The sequence below is a fragment of the Hyla sarda genome, chromosome 4 (assembly GCF_029499605.1).
Source record: "Hyla sarda isolate aHylSar1 chromosome 4, aHylSar1.hap1, whole genome shotgun sequence".
In the NCBI taxonomy this organism is placed as follows: domain Eukaryota; kingdom Metazoa; phylum Chordata; class Amphibia; order Anura; family Hylidae; genus Hyla; species Hyla sarda.
Genome location: NC_079192.1, coordinates 65496386 through 65514739, shown reverse-complemented (window position 1 = coordinate 65514739; position 18354 = coordinate 65496386). Strand labels below are relative to the sequence as shown.

The 18354-nt window shown below is 45.6% G+C and overlaps 1 protein-coding gene across 14 annotated transcripts in view; it reads right to left on the bottom strand.

Moving 5' to 3' along the window:
- The window catches only part of CAMK2B (calcium/calmodulin dependent protein kinase II beta), a 150378-nt gene extending 149718 nt beyond the window's left edge, over positions 1 to 660 (bottom strand). For 10 of the 14 annotated variants that reach the window (XM_056571273.1, XM_056571270.1, XM_056571271.1 and 7 more), the window contains exon 1: positions 201 to 657. In XM_056571273.1, the coding sequence (XP_056427248.1) occupies positions 201 to 259 (59 nt within the window). In that variant the 5' untranslated portion in view covers positions 260 to 657. Of the gene's footprint in view, positions 1 to 200 lie in introns of all 14 variants that reach the window. The other 4 variants (XM_056571263.1, XM_056571264.1, XM_056571266.1 and 1 more) reach the window with 3 other exon arrangements.
- Positions 661 to 18354: the final 17694 nt, after the last annotated feature.

Here is an 18354-nt window from a genome sequence, read left to right as displayed (position 1 = left end):
ACATGTCCCCATCTGCGCCAGAAGGCCTTGGATCTGGATTGCATCTCCCGGTATTAAAATAGGAATGGAGTCTATAACGAACAGATATATATTAACATATGCTTTCCCTAATCTAGGGGTGGCTATCACAGATAGCCCTCCCCCCCCCCCTGGGTGCCTTATTGCTCCAGCTGCAGGTGAGGAATCAGATGGTGCCTTACTTGCCAATCTCTTCATACAGCTGGTATTCATCTGTAAAACGTGTGCAGGTTACAGCCATGTCTGCATGGGATCCGGGCTCTGCAGTGGTTCTTGGCTCTAGGAAGGAAGAGACCTCTTCAGCCTTGATTTAGAGAGAGTGGCAGGGGCAAGCGGCTCTGGTGATGAGATCTGGGTATTCTGCACCCTTCTAGTCCTGTTATTTGCTTTTTTTTTCTTTTGCCCCGTGTGCCCCTCCTGTAGGGATCTCTGCGTCTCTTTTCTACCAGGAAAAAAAAATTAATGAAATAAAATAAAATCCCAGAAAAGATGAAGAATAATACAGAAAGACGGAAAGGTATGGAAAGAGTGATGGAGTAGAGGGGAGACTGCAGGAATTAAGGGGAGATAGGGAGAAAGAGAGACAGAGAGAGAGCGAGAGGAGAGGTAGTCAGGAGCTGCTCTGAATGTGCCTTGCCTGTATTAATTTCAGACTGAGAGAGAACAAGAGGGAGGGATGGGAGGGAGAAAAGGAGCGAGGAAGAGAGCGAGGGAGGGCAAAGATAGAGTAGAGATACAGGGGGATGACAGAACAAGAGGGAGAGACAGTAGTGTGAGGACAGGACAGAAGCTCACATTTACTGGCGAATATTTTACGCCTAGCACTGCAGATGAAAATGCAAAGGGTTAAAGTTGGCCACCAGCAACTCATTAGACCAGCAAACCTGCAGAATATTTCCCATATAATAACAGGTTATTGGTGGGTCATGTCAAGACGTAAAGCTGGAGCCATAGACGTAAGATGAATTTGACCCAATATGAGCCTTAGATATGATTAACTTTTAAATATGTAAATCCAATTAATTTATATAGCACCTCCATATTCTGCAATCATATCATAAGAATGCATTCACATCAGCCACTGCTCCTTGTGGGGAAGAACACCACAATTTAATAATCACACGGTCACATAGAGTGAGTTTCACAAGATTCCAGTGAACGTGAATAAAATTCCATGAAATGGATCCGCAAACTCACAGCGATCGCACGTCATCAACTCATCATGACATGTCATCACATATCATCAACACATTGTGACATGTCATCACACGTCATCAACTCATCGTGACATGTCATCACACGTCATCAACTCATTGTGACATGTCATCGCACATCATCAACTCATCGTGACATGTCATCACATATCATCAACACATCATGACATGTCATCACACGTCATCAACTCATTGTGACATGTCATCGCACGTCATCAACTCATCGTGACATGTCATCGAACGTCATCAACTCATCATGACATGTCATCATATATCATCAACACATCGTGACATGTCATTACACGTCATCAACTCATCTTGACATGTCATCACATATCATCAACACATTGTGACATGTCATCACATGTCATCAACTCATTGTGACATGTCATCGCACGTCATCAACTCATCGTGACATGTCAGCGCACGTCATCAACTCATCGTGACATGTCATCATATATCATCAACACATCGTGACATGTCATCACACGTCATCAACTCATCGTGACATGTCATTGCACGTCATCAACTCATCGTGACATGTCATCGCACGTCATCATTTCATGACATGTCATTGCATATCAACACATCGTGACATGTCATCGCACGTCATCAACTCATCGTGATATGTCATTGCACATCATCAACTCATCGTGACATGTCATCACACGTCATCAACTCATCGTGACATGTCATCACATATCATCAACACATCGTGACACATCATCAACTCATCGTGACATGTCATTGCACGTCATCAACTCATTGTGACATGTCATCGCATATCATCAACACATCGTGACACATCATCGCACATCATCAACTCATCATGACATGTCATCGCACGTCATCAACTCATCGTGACATGTCATCGCACTTCATCAACTCATCGTGACATGTCATCGCACGTCATCAACTCATCGTGACATGTCATCGCACGTCATCAACTCATCGTGACATGTCATCGCACATCATCAACTCATTGTGACATGTGTTTGAAAATCGCGAATCGAGAAGGATAATCCATCAACAAATTTCTTAGGGGTTTTTGGAGGACCACTAAATGTGTACAAAATTGTTGCCATGGATTATTTTGCCTACTGGAGACTTGGAAAACCAGCATTCATCTAGGGATATGTAGAAGATTGTCTCTGGCTAGTTATTTTTATTTTTTTCTTTATATAAAAAGATATACATTTTATAAATTCAGTCAATAAAAATAATTATAAAACCACAATTTTCGTGCATTTTGGCAGCTGTTCTGCCGCAGTAGCATTGTGCTGCAGCAATCAAGTGTGTAGTCAATGGGAACTTATGAATTCTTTTTTCCGCACACCATATTAGTGACTGCTGAGATTTTCTGGGGGTTTCTTTTTGCTGCAATTTTTCTATATCTTAGTATTTTGGCCCTACTGTACTTCTGTATGCCTCGGATTTCCATATGGAATTATTAGGAGAAATCCATTTTCGGTGATATTGAATGAAAAAACTCTCTTTTTTTTTTTTGCAACACGCTCTATTGGATACTGTATTATGGAGATATTCTTTCTGTGAAGCATTGTGTCTAGGAGAAACTATACCAGTTAGCTATGAAAGTAAAACCACCCACCGAAAACTGTGTATACCCCCCTCATGCCACCAAAACAGCTCTGACCCTCGGAGGCCTGAGCTCCACAAGATCCCTGTGTCCTGATACATGTGTATCTGATACTATGGCATTGGCAGGACACCCCACAGATGTTCGATCAGATTAAGATCTCAGGAATTTGGTGGCCAGCACCTTGAACTCTTTGTCATGTTCCTAAAACTATTCCTAAACAATATTTGCCCTGTGGTTGGAGCATTATCCGGCTGGAAGAGGGCCACTACCATGAAGGGTGAACTTGGTCTGTACAATGCTTAGGTAGGTGGTACATGTCACAGTAACTTCCACTTCTATGCCAGGACTTAAAGGTGTATTCCAGGCCAAAACTTTTTTTTATATACCAACTGGCTCCGGAAAGTTAAACAGATTTGTAAATTACTTCAATTAAAAAATCTTAATTCTTGTAATAGTTATTAGCTTCTGAAGTTGAGTTGCTGTTTTCTGTATAACTGCTCTCTGATGACTCACGTCCCGGGAGCTGTGCAGTTCCTATGGGGATATTCTCCCATCATGCACAGCTCCCGGGACGTGACATCATCATTGAGCAGTTAGACAGAAAACTTCAGAAGCTAATAACTATTGGAAGGATTAAGATTTTTTAATAGAAGTAATTAACAAATCTGTTTAACTTTCCGGAGCCAGTTGATATATAAAAAAAAAGTTTTTGCCTGGAATATCCCTTTAAGGCTCCTAGCGGAACACTGCCTAGAGATATAAAACTTTTTCTGCTGGCTCACTTTCTTCCTATAGTGCATCCTGGTGCTATCCAGGCCTCCTGTGGTGGCCCAGTACAGGAGTTGCACCCCTGTTGCACCCCTGTACCATTGCTGCCCTGTCAGGTGGACTCTATTTCAGTGACCCCTGGGCCTCCCTTTCGTCTATGTTCCATAAACAGTATTAGCCCCTTAAGGACCACAGGTTTTTCTGTTTTTGCACTTTCGTTTTTTCCTCCTTACCTTTTAAAAATCATAACCCTTTCAATTTTGCACCTAAAAATCCATATGATGGCTTATTTTTTGCGCCACCAATTCTACTTTGTAGTGACATCAGTCATTTTACCCAAAAATCTACGGCGAAACAGAAAAAAAATCATTGTGCGACGAAAATGAAGAAAAAAACGCAATTTATTAACTTTTGGGGGCTTCCGTTTCTACACAGTACATTTTTCGGTAAAAATGATAAGTTATCTTTATTCTGTAGGTCCATACGATTAAAATGATACCCTACTTATATAGGTTTGATTTTGTCGTACTTCTGGAAAAAATCATAACTACATGCAGGAAAATGTATACGTTTAAAATTGGCATCTTCTGACCCCTATAACTTTTCTATTTTACCGTTTATTGGGAAGTTTGAGGGCTAATTTTTTGCACCGTGATCTGAAGTTTTTAGCGGTACCATTTTGGTATTGATCAGACTTTTTGATCGCTTTTTATAAATTTTTTCCTGATATAAAAAGTCACCAAAAATACGTTATTTTGGACTTTGGAATTTTTTTGCGCATACGCCATTGTTTGTGCAGTTTAATTAATTATATATTTTTATAGTTTGGACATTTACGCACGCGGTGATACCACATATGTTTATATTTATTTGTATTTACATGGTGTTTTTTTTATGAGAAAAGGGGGGTGATTTGGACTTTTATTAGGGAAAGGGTTAAATCACATTCATTAACTTTTTTTTGCACTTTGTTTGCAGTGTTATAGCTCCCATAGGGACCTATAACACTGCACACACTGATCTTATACTCTGATCACTGCAAAGCCATAGCTTTGCATTGATCAGTGTTATCGGCCTTCGATTGCTCAAGCCTGCATCTCAGGCTTGGAGCAATCAATCGCCGAAGGGACGCGCCGGAGGAAGGTAAAAGGACCTCTTCTCGCGTCCCAGCTGATCAGGACACCGCATTTTCGCTGTGGTGGTCCCGATCAGCCCCACTGAGCAGCCGGGAAGCTTTTACTTTCGTTTTAGATGCGGCGTTCAACTTTGAACGCCGCGTCTAAAAGGGTTAATAGCGCGCGGCACCGCGATCGCTGCAGCGCGCTATTAGCCCCATTAGTTATATGCCGGGACCGACCCAATATGACAAGGGGACACCGCGTGACCCCCGTGTTATATAGCGGGAGTCGGCCAAGGACATAAATATACGTCCTTGGTCGTTAAGGGGTTAAGTACCTATGTTATCTAATGTAATGTGTATATATTGTTATGTACCTTTAAATACTGGTGCCATGTGTTGTAACCAAGGAAGGTACCAGTAATCATGTGACTTACAGGGTGACATATGGGACCCCTCCAGAGTCTCCCCCATATAATAGCCTGGGAGAAGCTAGTTCAGTCTCTTGTGTAGTTGCTGCTGAGGAACAGTGAGGTCAAGTCCCAAGAGAGTGTCTGGTGTCCTGAGGAGGCCTTCAGCCTACCACGCAGCCACAGATCCACAAATCCACTACCCCACATGTGAACATCAAAATCTGGTAAGCTACATACGAGGTGAAGTCAGTCTAGTCAAGTCAGTCAAGATCAGTCTGTATACAGCCAGCATGGGCCTGCAGCAAATTGTCCAAATCCACTAAAGTCCCAGCGAGCCCTAAGGTCTCTGAAGTCACTGGTCACCGGAACTTGGAACTAACTGAGCTATCAAGACAATTACACCTGTCTACCTCAGTAAAGCTGCCGTTGTTCCGTAACTTGGCGTCGGAGTCATTATTTGCCCCCGTGCCTAGCCGAGGATCAAGCGGTATACCTTTGGGTGGTTAAGAGGTTAAACCGCACCCTGGCGTCACGAATACAAGGGGTTAATGCCATCTGCCCCTAGGGTAATAACATCTGCCCTCATCACACCCTCACCACAACTTTTTGCGTCCTACAAACAGGATACGGGTGTGCGCCTTATGCAAAAAGTACCATTCCCCCCAGTCTGAACTGTGTGCAGTATTGACAAAAATTGCGCCAGAAAGTGTACGGGACTTTATCAGTGAAAAGTGTTTATTCCGAGGTGCTTGTGAAATAGAGGGGGAGGTGAAGAAAAGTCTGTTATCTGCCTTTTGTGAACTGTCCAAGAATTGTGCCGACCATGTGTAAAATTTGATCTAAAGCTATGCTGAGAAATAAAGTGCTGGCTGTACCTATAAGGGTTAAAGATGTGCCGGAGAAGCGAGCAAAAATGTCCCGCGCTGGTCAGCGTCCCGCCCCTGGAAACCATGTTGCTGTATAGAATCCCAAGTGGGATCTGAAAGATCCGCCACTTGTTGCTGGGGGAGCGGAAGTCAGCGCTGCACCACTGACGCACTTCCGGACAAAGTCCTGTATAAAAGGAACAGCGCCGTTGGACCTCTTCAGCAACATGGTGGAGCAAGCAAGCACGAGGTCAAAAAGTCCCAAGATGGCGCCATGGCACACATGTTTCAAGAGCTGGCAGATCATTTGCAGAGAATTTCAATCGGGCCTATCTCAAAGACCCGCCGCCCGAGTACGATGTGGAGTGGCCAGCAACTCCGGCAGGAGGAACGCTGCCATCTTCCAGAGGAGCATCACCGGTGAGGCTGTCCCCTCACCACCGGACCTGAGGATCCTGGGCAGAGATCCATACAGAGGAGTCCAGTCTACCCCCAGTCCAGAGCAAGCCCCCCAGGTCCAGAAGTCTGCAGTACGCCCCCGGTCACCACCGCTGCCCTGGTGGCTATTTGGCGACGAGCCTAGTCTGATCCAATACATGAGCACCTTCTACCCCTGCCAGGGAAGCCCCATCCCACAGTTCCGACGGCCCAGTCCGAAAGAGCAAAGCAAGAAGCCCAAGTGGCCGAAATAGTGGAGGCGATGAGGGCACAAAGAAAGAAAGCGTAAAGGCCAAACACAACAGCAGGATAGTAAAACCCCTGAGGCCCTTTATATTAGGATGTTAGACCACCCCTGAGAGGGAGAGCCACCCCTGGAAAGGCGCAGAGCTATAGTCGTGAAATTTGACAATGTACGGGGGGTTGGCTCCCTCATGGACTGTCATCATGGTGGAACCATCCTTGTGAATAGATGTGCAGTTAAAAGGTACTTTCTCCCAACCCACATGCATTCTCTAGAGAGTGGGGAAATTGTGGAATACACTCCAGTTCAAAGCGTGAGAGGAGAGTTGGCGGCAGCAGTGACCTGTCCAATGAACCCCACACAGATTCCTTTTGCATATTTTTCATTGGATGACTGGGATGCGGATCCCTTCGGTTTTCTGGCTCCTAAAACCAAAGAGCCTTGTCCAGAAGAATAGGACATCTAAACCACGCCCTGGCATCACGAATACAAGGGTTAATGCCATCTGCCCCTAGGGTAATAACATCTGCCCTCATCACACCCTCAGCACACTAATATTGTGTTTTTCCACAGTCCAGTTTTGATGCCCATTTGCTCATTGGAGATGATTTTGGTGGAGATCAGGAGTCAGTGCAGACACTCTGATCAGTCCAAAGCTACATACTGTAGCTCTATCCACAGCAAGCTGCAAGGTATTCTGTGTTCTGAGGCATTTCTATCATATTGAGTTTAACCTTTTTTCAGCAGTATGTACTAAGTTAGTGTAACACTCATGTTTCTGAAGACAGGAACCCCGGTGGATGTGGATCCGCTGGACCTGTGTGGCAGATGACTCGGACCGTACCAGGGAGCGGAGTCTAAGGCGCCGCTGGTTTTCACCAGAGTCCACCGCAAAGTGTGATGGACTTGCTGCTGCAGGCGGCACCCAGGTCGCTACCCCTAGCACGGCTCGACCACACAGCCGGCTGAGGAGATGCGAGGCACAGGAGGGATAAGGTAACTCGTAGTCTGGATAGCAGAAGGTCAGAGCATGCGGCAAAGTAGTGTAGTCAAAGCGAAGCAGGAGGTCAGTAGGCAGGCGGCAGAGGATCAAGATCAAGTCACAAGAGCAAGAGATCTGATACACGGCAAGGCAATATGGAGGAACGCTTTCTCAAAGGCACATGGCAACAAAGATCCGGCAGGGAACTGAGGAGGGTGGAGGAATTTATAAATGAGCCACATGTGGATTACACTAATGAGCGTACTGGCCCTTTAAAACTTAAAGCTCCGGCGCGCGCGGGCCCTAGGGGACGGGGACACGCGTGCCGCAGCAAAGAGGCAGACGCAGGAGAAACATCCGGAGAGTGACGGACTGGGGCTCGCATGCAGGCACAACCCACGATGAGAGTCCCAGCCCAGTTGGCAGCAGAAGGTAAGGGAACCATGTGCTCACGGCCAGCGTGTGCGGCCGGAGCGCATAACATAACAGTAAGTTCTTCTGTGGGATCATAAGAGATAAACTAGTCTTCATGTCCTTTCCAAAAGTTTGAGCTTTGGGAAGACATGCTTGTACTATGCTTGCAATATGTTATAAAGTTGTACCATGTTTAGACTGTTCTTATGACTGAAACTGCATAGTGCCAGAGCTGTAAAGGTTAAAATACACATGCACACACATAGTTTGGAACTTTCCAAAGGGAGAGGAGAACCTCGTTCTAGTCCAGCCTCTCTACTGAGATGTAGAGGAAGTTAGTCTAGTGTAAAGTGTAGTGGAGAGGGAGTGCACTAACCTCTTTTCCTGTGAGAGTTCATGAATAGACCAGGGCAATTTGAGGCAATACCAGCACCATGTAAAAAAAACAATGTTCAGGACACCATCAATTCAACTGTCTAAGAGCAGAAAACGAAAGAGATAAAGTAAAAACTATGCCTTTGGGGATAAGTTGCACAAGAGGCCCATATCAGAAACTCAGATCCACATCCACCGGTGTTCCTGTCTTCTGAAAAGTGAGTGTTACAGTAAGATCTGGCCATGGATACCGCTGAGGTACCCCTCCCTGCCTGAAGTCCCAAATCTTCCCTCCGTTGCGGTACGTCAGTCGCAGCAGTTGGCACGACAGGCGCAGCAATTTTCTCAACTTTCAGCCATGATGCAACAGCTTTTGGCCTTGCAACAGCAGCAGGTACCACAATCTGGCCCACTCCACCACCAGCTCTTGCAGTGTCTTCTGGCTCCCGGCTACGTCTGCCTTTACCTTCCAAGTATGATGGGGATTCCAAGTAATGCAGAGGCTTTGTTACACAGTGCTCCATGCACTTGGAGCTCATGTCTGAACTGTTTCCAACAGAACGTACGAAGGTGGCCTACTGTCCGGTAAAGCCCTGGCTTGGGCTACACCTCTTTGGGACCGTGGTAATCTTGGCAGAATTTTGCAGTAGTCTACCGTTGGTGACTACGCAGTTCAATTCCACATTCTAACCTCTGAACTTGCCTGGAATGATGAGGCCTTGTGTGCCACATTCAAAAAAGGACTGTCAAGCAGGATTAACCCCTTAAGGACCCAGCCCAAATATACCTTAAGGACCCGGCCATTTTTTGAACATCTGACCACTGTCACTTCAAGCATTAATAACCCTGGGATGCTTTTACCTTTCATTCTGATGTTTTTTCGTGACATATTCTACTTTATGTTAGTGGTAAAATTTTGTCGATACTTGCATCGTTTCTTGGTGAAAAATTCCAAAATTTGATGGAAAAATTGAAAATTTTGCATTTTTTTTTTAACTTTGAAGCTCTCTGCTTATAAGGAAAATGGATATTCCAAATAAATTATACTTTGATTCACATATACAATATGTCTACTTTATGTTTGCATCATAAAGTTGACATGTTTTTACTTTTGGAAGACATCAGAGGGCTTCAAAGTTCAGCAGCAATTTTCCAATTTTTCACAACATTTTCAAAATCGGAATTTTTCAGGGACCAGTTCAGTTTTGAAGTGGATTTGAAGGGCCTTTATATTAGAAATACCCCACAAATGACCCCATTATAAAAACTGCACCCCTCAAAGTATTCAAAATGACATTCAGTAAGTGTGTTAACCCTTTAGGTGTTTCACAGGAATAGCAGCAAAGTGAAGGAGAAAATTCAAAATCTTCATTTTTTACACTCGCATGTTCTTGTAGACCCAGTTTTAAATTTTTACAAGTGGTAATAGGAGAAAAAGCCCCCAAAATTTGTAACCCAATTTCTCTCGAGTAAGGAAATACCTCATACGTGTATGTCAAGTGTTCGGCGGGCGCAGTAGATGGCACAGAAGGGAAGGAGCGACAATGGGATTTTGGAGAGTGAATTTTTCTGAAATGGTTTTTGGGGGGCATGTCACATTTAGAAAGCCCCTATGGTGTCAGAACAGCAGAAAACACCACATGGCATACCATTTTGGAAACTGCACCCCTCAAGGCACGTAACAAGGGGTCCAGTTAGCCTTAACACCCCACAGGTGTTTGACAACTTTTCGTTAAAATCGGATGTGTAAATGGAAAAAAAAAATTACACTAAAGTGCAGTTTTCCCCCAAATTTACCATTTTTACAAAGGGTAATGGGAGAAAATGCCCCCCAAATTTGTAACCCCATCTCTTCTGACTATGGAAATACCCCATGTTAGGACGCAAAATGCTTTGCGGGCGAACTACAATGCTCAGAAGAGGAGTCACATTTGGCTTTTTGAAAGCAACTTTTGCTGAAATGGTTTTTTGGGGGCATGTCGCATTTAGGAAGCCCCTGTGGTGCCAGAACAGCAAAAAATACCCACATGGCAACTATTTTGGAAACTACACCCCTCAAGGAATGTAACAAGGGGTCCGCTGAGCCTTTACATCCCACAGGTGTTTGACGACTTTTCGTTAAAGTTGGATGTGTAAATGAAATTCTTTTTTTTTTTTACTAAAATGCAGTTTTTCCCCTAAATTTTACATTTTTACAAGGGGTAATAGGAGAAAATGACCCTCAAAATTTGTAACCCCATTTCTTCTGAGTATGGAAATACCCCATGTTAGGATGTAAAATGCTCTGCTGGCGAACTACAATGCTCAGAAGAGGAGGAGCGCCATTGAGCTTTAGTTTGGAATGGTAGTCAGAATCTAGTAGTCTAGTAGTCTAGAATTAGTTTGGAATGGTAGTCAGGGGCCATGTGCGTTTACAAAGCCCCCCCGTGGTGCCAGAACAGTGGACCCCCCACATGTGACCCCATTTTGGAAACTACACCCCTCATAGAATTTAATAAGGGGTCCAGTGAGTATTTACACCCCACAGATCTTTGGAACAGTGGGCTGTGCAAATGAAAAATTTTATTTTTCATTTTTACGGACCACTGTTCCAAAAATCTGTCAGACACCTGTGGGGCGTAAATTCTCAATGTACCCCTTATTACATTATGTGAGGGGTGTAGTTTCCAAAATGGGGTCACATGTGTCGGGGGTCCATTGTTCTGGCACTATGGGGGCTTTGTAAACACATGTGGCCTTCAATTCCGGACAAATTTTCTCTACAAAATCCCAATAGCGCTCCTTCTCATCTGAGCTTTGTAGTTCGCCCGCAGAGCACTTTAAATTCACATATGGGGTATGTTCTTACTCAGAAGAGATGGGGTTACAAATTTGGGGGGCTTTTTTCCTATTTTCCCTTGTGATAATGAAAAATTTAGGGTAACACCAGCATTTTAGTGAAAAAATATAATTTTTTTTTCATTTTCCCATCCAACTTTAATGAAAATTCGTCAAACACCTGTTCAGGGTGTTCAGGCTCACTATACCCCTTGTCACGTTCGGTGAGGGGTGTAGTTTCCAAAATGGGGTCACATGTGGGTATTTATTTTTTTTTGCGTTTGTCAGAACCGCTGTAAAATCAGCCACCCCTGTGCAAATCACCAATTTAGGCCTCAAATGTACATGGTGCGCTCTCACTCCTGAGCCTTGTTGTGTGCCCGCAGAGCATTTTACGCCCACATCTGGGGTATTTCCGTACTCAGGAGAAATTGCGCTACAAATTTTGGGGGTCTTTTTTTCCTTTTACTGCTTGTGGAAATAAAAAGTATGGGGCAACATCAGCATGTTAGCGTAAAATTTTTATTTTTTTTACACTAACAGGCTGGTGTAGCCCCCAACTTTTCCTTTTCACAAGCGGTAAAAGGAAAAAAAGACCCCCAAAATTTGTAGTGCAATTTCTCCCGAGTACGGCGATACCCCATATATGGCCCTAAACTGTTTCCTTGAAATACGACAGGGTTCCGAAGTGATAGAGCGCCATGCGCATCTGAGGACTAAATTAGGGATTGCATAGGGGTGAACATAGGGGTATTCTACACCAGTGATTCCCAAACAGGGTGCCTCCAGCTGTTGCTAAACTCCCAGCATGCCTGGACAGTCAGCGACTGTCCGGAAATGCTGGGAGTTATTGTTTTGCAACAGCTGGAGGCTCCATTTTGGAAACCCTGCCGTACAAGACGTTTTTAAATTTTTATTGGGGGGGGGGGGCAGTGTAAGGGGGTGTATATGTAGTGTTTTACCCTTTATTATGTGTTAGTGTAGTGTTTTTAGGGTACATTCACACTGGCGTGTTACGGTGAATTTTCCGCTAGGAGTTTGCGCTGCGGCGAAAAATTTGCCGCTGCCCAAACTTGAAGCAGGAGATTTACTGTAAACCTGCCCATGTGAATGTGCCCTGTACATTTACATGGGGGGGGGGGGGGGCAATGTATTGACAGACCGTGCATGCTGGGAGTTGTACTTTTGCAACAGCTGGAGGCACACAGGTTGGAAAACCTTCAGTTAGGTTCTGTTACCTAACTCAGTATTTTCCAACCAGTGTGCCTCCAGCTGTTGCAAAACTACAACTCCCAGCATGTACTAATCACCGAAGGGCATGCTGGGAGATGTAGTTATGCAACAGCTGGAGGTACCCAACTACAACTCCCAGCATGCCGAGACAGCTGTTTGCTTTCTGGGCATGCTGGGAATTGCAGTTTTGCAACATCTGGAGAGCTACAGTTTTTAGACCACTGCACAGTGATCTCCCAACTGTGGACCTCCAGATGTTGCAAAACTACAACTCCCAGCATGCCCAGACTACAAACAGCTATGTGGGCATGCTAGGAGTTGTAGTTTTGCAAGATCTGGAGCGATATAGTTTAGAGACCACTGTATAGTGGTCTCAAACTGCACCCTCCAGCTGTTGCAAAACTACAACTCCCAGCATGCCCAAACAGCTGTCTGGGCATGCTGGGAGTTGTAGTTTGGCAACATCTGGAGGGCTACAGTTAGAGACCACAGTCTCAGACTGTAGCCCTCCAGATCAACTTACCGGCTTCCATAGGATCCCGGGAGCCGTTCTCTTCAGACGCACGTCATCGCCGCCCACCGATCAACGTCGCCGCAGCCTCCGGACGGGTAAGTGGACGTCGGCGCCCGGTCCCCTTCGGTTCCCCATTCTACCCCGCCTATTGTGGGTGGGCAGGACGGGGAAAACTAAAGTTAACCCCCCCGCCCCCGGTCTGCTATTGGTCGTCGCCTCTGACGATCAATAGCAGACCAATAGCAGGGATAGGAGGGGTGGCAACCCTGCCACCTCACTCCTATGCCTACAGGGGGATCGTGGGTGTCCTAGACAACCGCGATCCCCCTTCTATTCCGGGTCACCATAGACCCATATGACCCAGAATCGGAGCAAATCGCAAGTGTGAATTCACTTGCGATTTGCGCCGATCGCTGACGGGGGGGGGGGGGGTCTGATGACCCCCCTGGGCATTTGCGCGGGGTGCCTGCTGATTGATATCAGCAGTCACCCCGGCCCGGTCCCTGCCCGGCGCGCGGCAGGGACCCAAATTCCCACGGGCGTATGGATACGCCCTGGGTCCTTAAGTACCAGGACGTCAAGGCGTATTCATATGCCCTAGGTCCTTAAGTGGTTAAAGATGCCTTTGCAGCACGTGATCTTCCATCTTCTTTGACAGAACTTATCCACTTGGCCACATGCATTGATGTGCCTTTTTCTGAGAGACAACAGGAACTGTGCTTAGAGAGGGAACCCGCCCGCCTGACACCCATGTTTCAACATCCACCTCTTCAGTTTCCTGCGCCTCCTGCCAAAGAGGTTATACAACGAGATCGTTCTCGTCTTACGCAACAGGAGAGATCACGATGACGCATTGAGAATTCGTGCTTGTTTTGTGCTAGCCCGGATCACTTTCTCAAGGACTGTACAGTTCGCCCGCACCTAGGGTACATGGGAGAGGCGTCCCTGGATGTGAAAACTACCTTTCCAGGCTTAACTATTCCTGTAGAAGTCTTCGCTTCAGCCAAGTTTTCTTTCAGCGCTACAGCATTTTTGGATTCGGCGGGTGACTTTATTGATGCGGCTTTAGTCCACAAGCAATATCTTCCCCTTACTTGGCTTGCCAAGCCCTTGTTCATCTCCTCTGTTAATGGACAAAATCTGGACTGTAAGGTTCACTTCTGTACTGAATCTCTCGTCATGCAAGTGGGAGTATCGCATAAAGAAAAGATTGTATTCTATGTTCTGCCACACTTTACTTCGGAGATTCTTCTTGGTCTTCCTTAGCTGCAACGCCATTCCCCGCAGCTGGATTGGAGAACTGGAGAGATTATTCGTTGGGGACTATCCTGTCAAAACTTTTGCCTCCAACCAGTTCTGCGTAAAGTTGTTTCTCATCTTCCTCCTTTACCTGGCCTGCTGTCACCATACCAAGATTTCTCTGACATTTTCTGCAATAAACAGGCTGAGTCTCTGCCTTCACATCGTCCTTACGACTGCCCTATTGATCTTCAGCCTGGTACCACTCCTCCTCGTGGAAGGATATACTCTCTATCAGTTCCTGAGACCAAAGCCATGGCGGAGTATATCCAGCAGAATCTCCAAAAGGGATTTATCTGTAAGTCCTCTTCTCCTGCAGATTTCTACTTTGTAGGGAAGAAGGATGGCTCACTCCATCCATGTATTGACTACAGGGGACTTAACAAAATCATGGTCAAGAACCGTTACCCTCTACCTCTTATCTCAGAACTTTCTGATCGTCTGCTTGGTGCCAAGGTCTTCTCCAAGTTGGACTTACACGGTGCGTATAACCTCATTCGTATCCGCAAGGGTGATGAATGGAAAACGGCCTTCAATACTCGTGACGGACATTTTGAGTATCTCGTAATGCCTTTTGGTCTCTGCAATGCTCCAGCCGTTTTTCAAGAGTTTGTCAATGATATCTTCCGTGATCTTCTCTACACCTGTGTTGTCGTATACCTAGATGACATCCTGATCTTCTCTTCCAACCTAGAGGAGCATCCTTCTCATGTTTGTCTGGTTCTTCAGCGGAAGAATCATCTCTACACCAAACTGGAGAAATGCCTTTTCGAGAAATAAAGTCTTCTGTTTCTTGCCTACATTGTCTATCACCAGGGCCTGCAGATTTGTGACTTTGACCTTGCTCCTCTGCCACCTGCCTACTGAACTCCTGCTACGTCTTGACTACGCTACTGTGCCGCCTGCCCTGACCTTCTGCTACCCAAACTACGAGCTGCCTCATCCCTCCTGTGCTTTGCATCTCCTCAGCTGCCTGTGTGGTCGAGCCGTGCCAGGGGTAGCGACCTGGGTGCCGCCTGCCGCAGCAAGTCCACTCCGTTTTGCGGCGGGCTCTGGTGAAAACCAGTGGCACCTTAGATTCCGCTCCCTGGTACGATCCAGGTCATCTGCCACAGAGGTCCAGCGGATCCACCGGTATTCCTGTCTTCTGAAACTGAGTGTTACAACAACAAGAGGCAAATGGTGCTGCATAATAAAGCTTTATACTTATTATTGAGCCTAGCAGCTATAACCTGCTAAAGGGAGAAAGATAATGGGACTAGTGACACCAATGGGATATCTCCCAAGCGTCCCTCTTTTAGAGGGACAGTCCCTAGTTTTACCCCCACTTTTCTCCTTCTTTTTTGACCTCGAAAATAGATTTGCATTATAAACTTTCCACATTGCATCAGAAACTGTCTGGGTATAAACTGTATATTACATCCCAACTTGCATATTATTCCATCATCTGGTGCAATTTGGATCTTTTACATTGTTACAGTCAGATGAATCACGCAATAATATTTGAAATTAAAAAGTATTCAGGCATATAGAAATTCATGTTAAAACGGGACGTTCATACAATGAAACACGTGTCTCTTTTTGGCTGTCTAAAAGATTGGGCGGCATGAAAGGGCAGGAGATTAAAACAGACTAGCTCTAGGAACCCAGGGATACCAACATTTTCGGTTACCCTGCAGTCACAAGCCATAGACGGCAATGCATTTCTGAGCGGATGTGCTGAAAAATTAATGAAAAATGCATTGCCATCCCCATAGACAGAGAACACAAAATTCTAAGAATGCAAAGTGAGTCAAGGTGCATTGCCAATAAGTATTGTACAGGAGCAGGGAGACTGGGGGTAATAGGGTTAATGGCACAGCCGGTATTTTGGCCACCCTGCCGGTATTTTTATATTAAAAATACCGGCAATGCTATGGCAGGTATTTATCCAACCAATCCTCCAACTCCCGGAATGTTGCACCGAATACTATACCAGTGTTTCCCAACCAGAGCACCTCCAGCTGTTGCTAAACTGCAACTCCCAGCATGCCCGGACAGCCAACGGCTTTTGCAACAGCTGGAGGCACCCCTGGTTGGAAAACATTGACCTATACTATATACTACTATATAGTCCAACATGCTTGGAGTTGTAGTTTTCATTTGGGGCAGCTGCTGAGCCACAGGCTGTATCAGGACATGCTGGGAGTTGTAGTTAGTAACTGACTGCAACTCCCGAATTTTATTAAAAAAAAGCGATCAAAAAGTCACATCAAAACAAAAATGGTACCATTAAAAACTACAGATCGGGGCGCAAAAAATGAAGGAGAAATAAAAAGTTATAGGGGTCAAAAGTCCTGTCCGGAGTCCCTGATCTTGTGCAGGAGAGTACAGAGGTACCATATGGCGGCATTCAGATCCATAACATGGTACCATACACGCTGCACAGGCTCTGTGCACAAGGCATTGTATTTTTATACTGTGCTGTGCTGTGTTTGCAGATGATCCTAGATATGTTGTTGTGGTAATGGGGTGTGATGAGGGCAGATGTTGTTTCCCTAGGGGCAGATGGCATTAACCCCTTGTATTAGTGACGCCAGGGCGTGGTTTATCCTCGATGCCACCCGAAGGTATACCGCTAGATCTTGGGCTAGGCATCGGGACGATAAGGACTCCGACGCCAAGTTACGGATAACAGTAGCTTTACTGAGGGTAGACAGATGGTAAAGTCTATACAGTTCAGCCAGGGCCCATGGAGGTGACCAGTGACTCAGAGACCTTAAGGGCTTGCTGGGACTTGTAGTAAGACTGGACAATGAAATGCAGCCCACGCTGACTTGACAGTTGTTTACAGGGACTGACTTAACTTGACTGAAGACTGACAAAGCTATGACTGTAGCTTACTTGCATTTGATGGTGGCTGCAGGACTTGACTTTGAGGTCTCCAACACTCTGGACACAAACACTAGGCGACTGCACTGGACCTCAGCAAAGACTTATCTCCAAAGAGGAAAGAGCTAGCTCCACCCAGGGCTTATATGGGGGAGACTAGCAGGGAGCCCACAGGTCACTCTTGGGGTCACCTGGTTACTGATACCTCCAGGGTAACAATCACATGACATATCACATGGTACAACTCGGGTACTCCAGTGGAAAACTTTTTTTTTTTTTTTTTTTATCAACTGGTGCCAGAAAGTTAAACAGATTTGTAAATTACTCCTATTAAAAAGATCTTAATCCTTCCAGTACTTATTAGCTGCTGAATACTACAGAGGAAATGGTTTTCTTTTTGGACCACAGAGCTCTCTGCTGACATCATGACCACAGTGCTCTCTGCTGACATCTCAGTCCATTTTAAGAACTGTCCAGAGTATGAGAAAATCCCCATAGTAAACATATGCAGCTCTGGACAGTTCCTAAAATGGACAGAGATGTCAGCAGAGAGCACTGTGGTCAGAGCACCGGTACGTCCTTGGTCCTGCTCCCGTGATATAACGCGGGGTTACACGGTAACCCCGCATCATATCACGGCGGGCCCGGCGTCATAGTGAAGCCGGGACCCGCCGCTAATAGCGCGCAGCACCAATCGCGGCGCCGCGCGCTATTAATGCTATTAACCCTTTAGCCGCGCGCTCAGAGCTGAGCCGTGCGGCTAAAAGTGAAAGTAAAAGCTGCCGGTTAACTCAGTGGGCTGTTCGGGATAGCCGCGGCGAAATCGTGGCATCCCGAACAGCTTACAGGACAGCGGGAGGGCCCCTACCTGCCTCCTCGCTGTCCGATCGCTGAATGACTGCCCAGTGCCTGAGATCCAGGCATGAGCAGTCATGCGGCAGAATCGTTGATCACTGGTTTCCTATGAGAAACCAGTGATCAATGATGAAGATCAGTGTGTGCAATGTTATAGGTCCCTATGGGACCTATAACACTGCAAAAAAAAAGTGAAAAAAAAAAGTGAATGAATATCATTTAACCCCTCCCCTATTAAAAGTTTGAATCACCCCCCTTTTCCCATAAAAAAAACCACAGTGTAAATAAAAATTAAAATAAACATATATGGTATCAC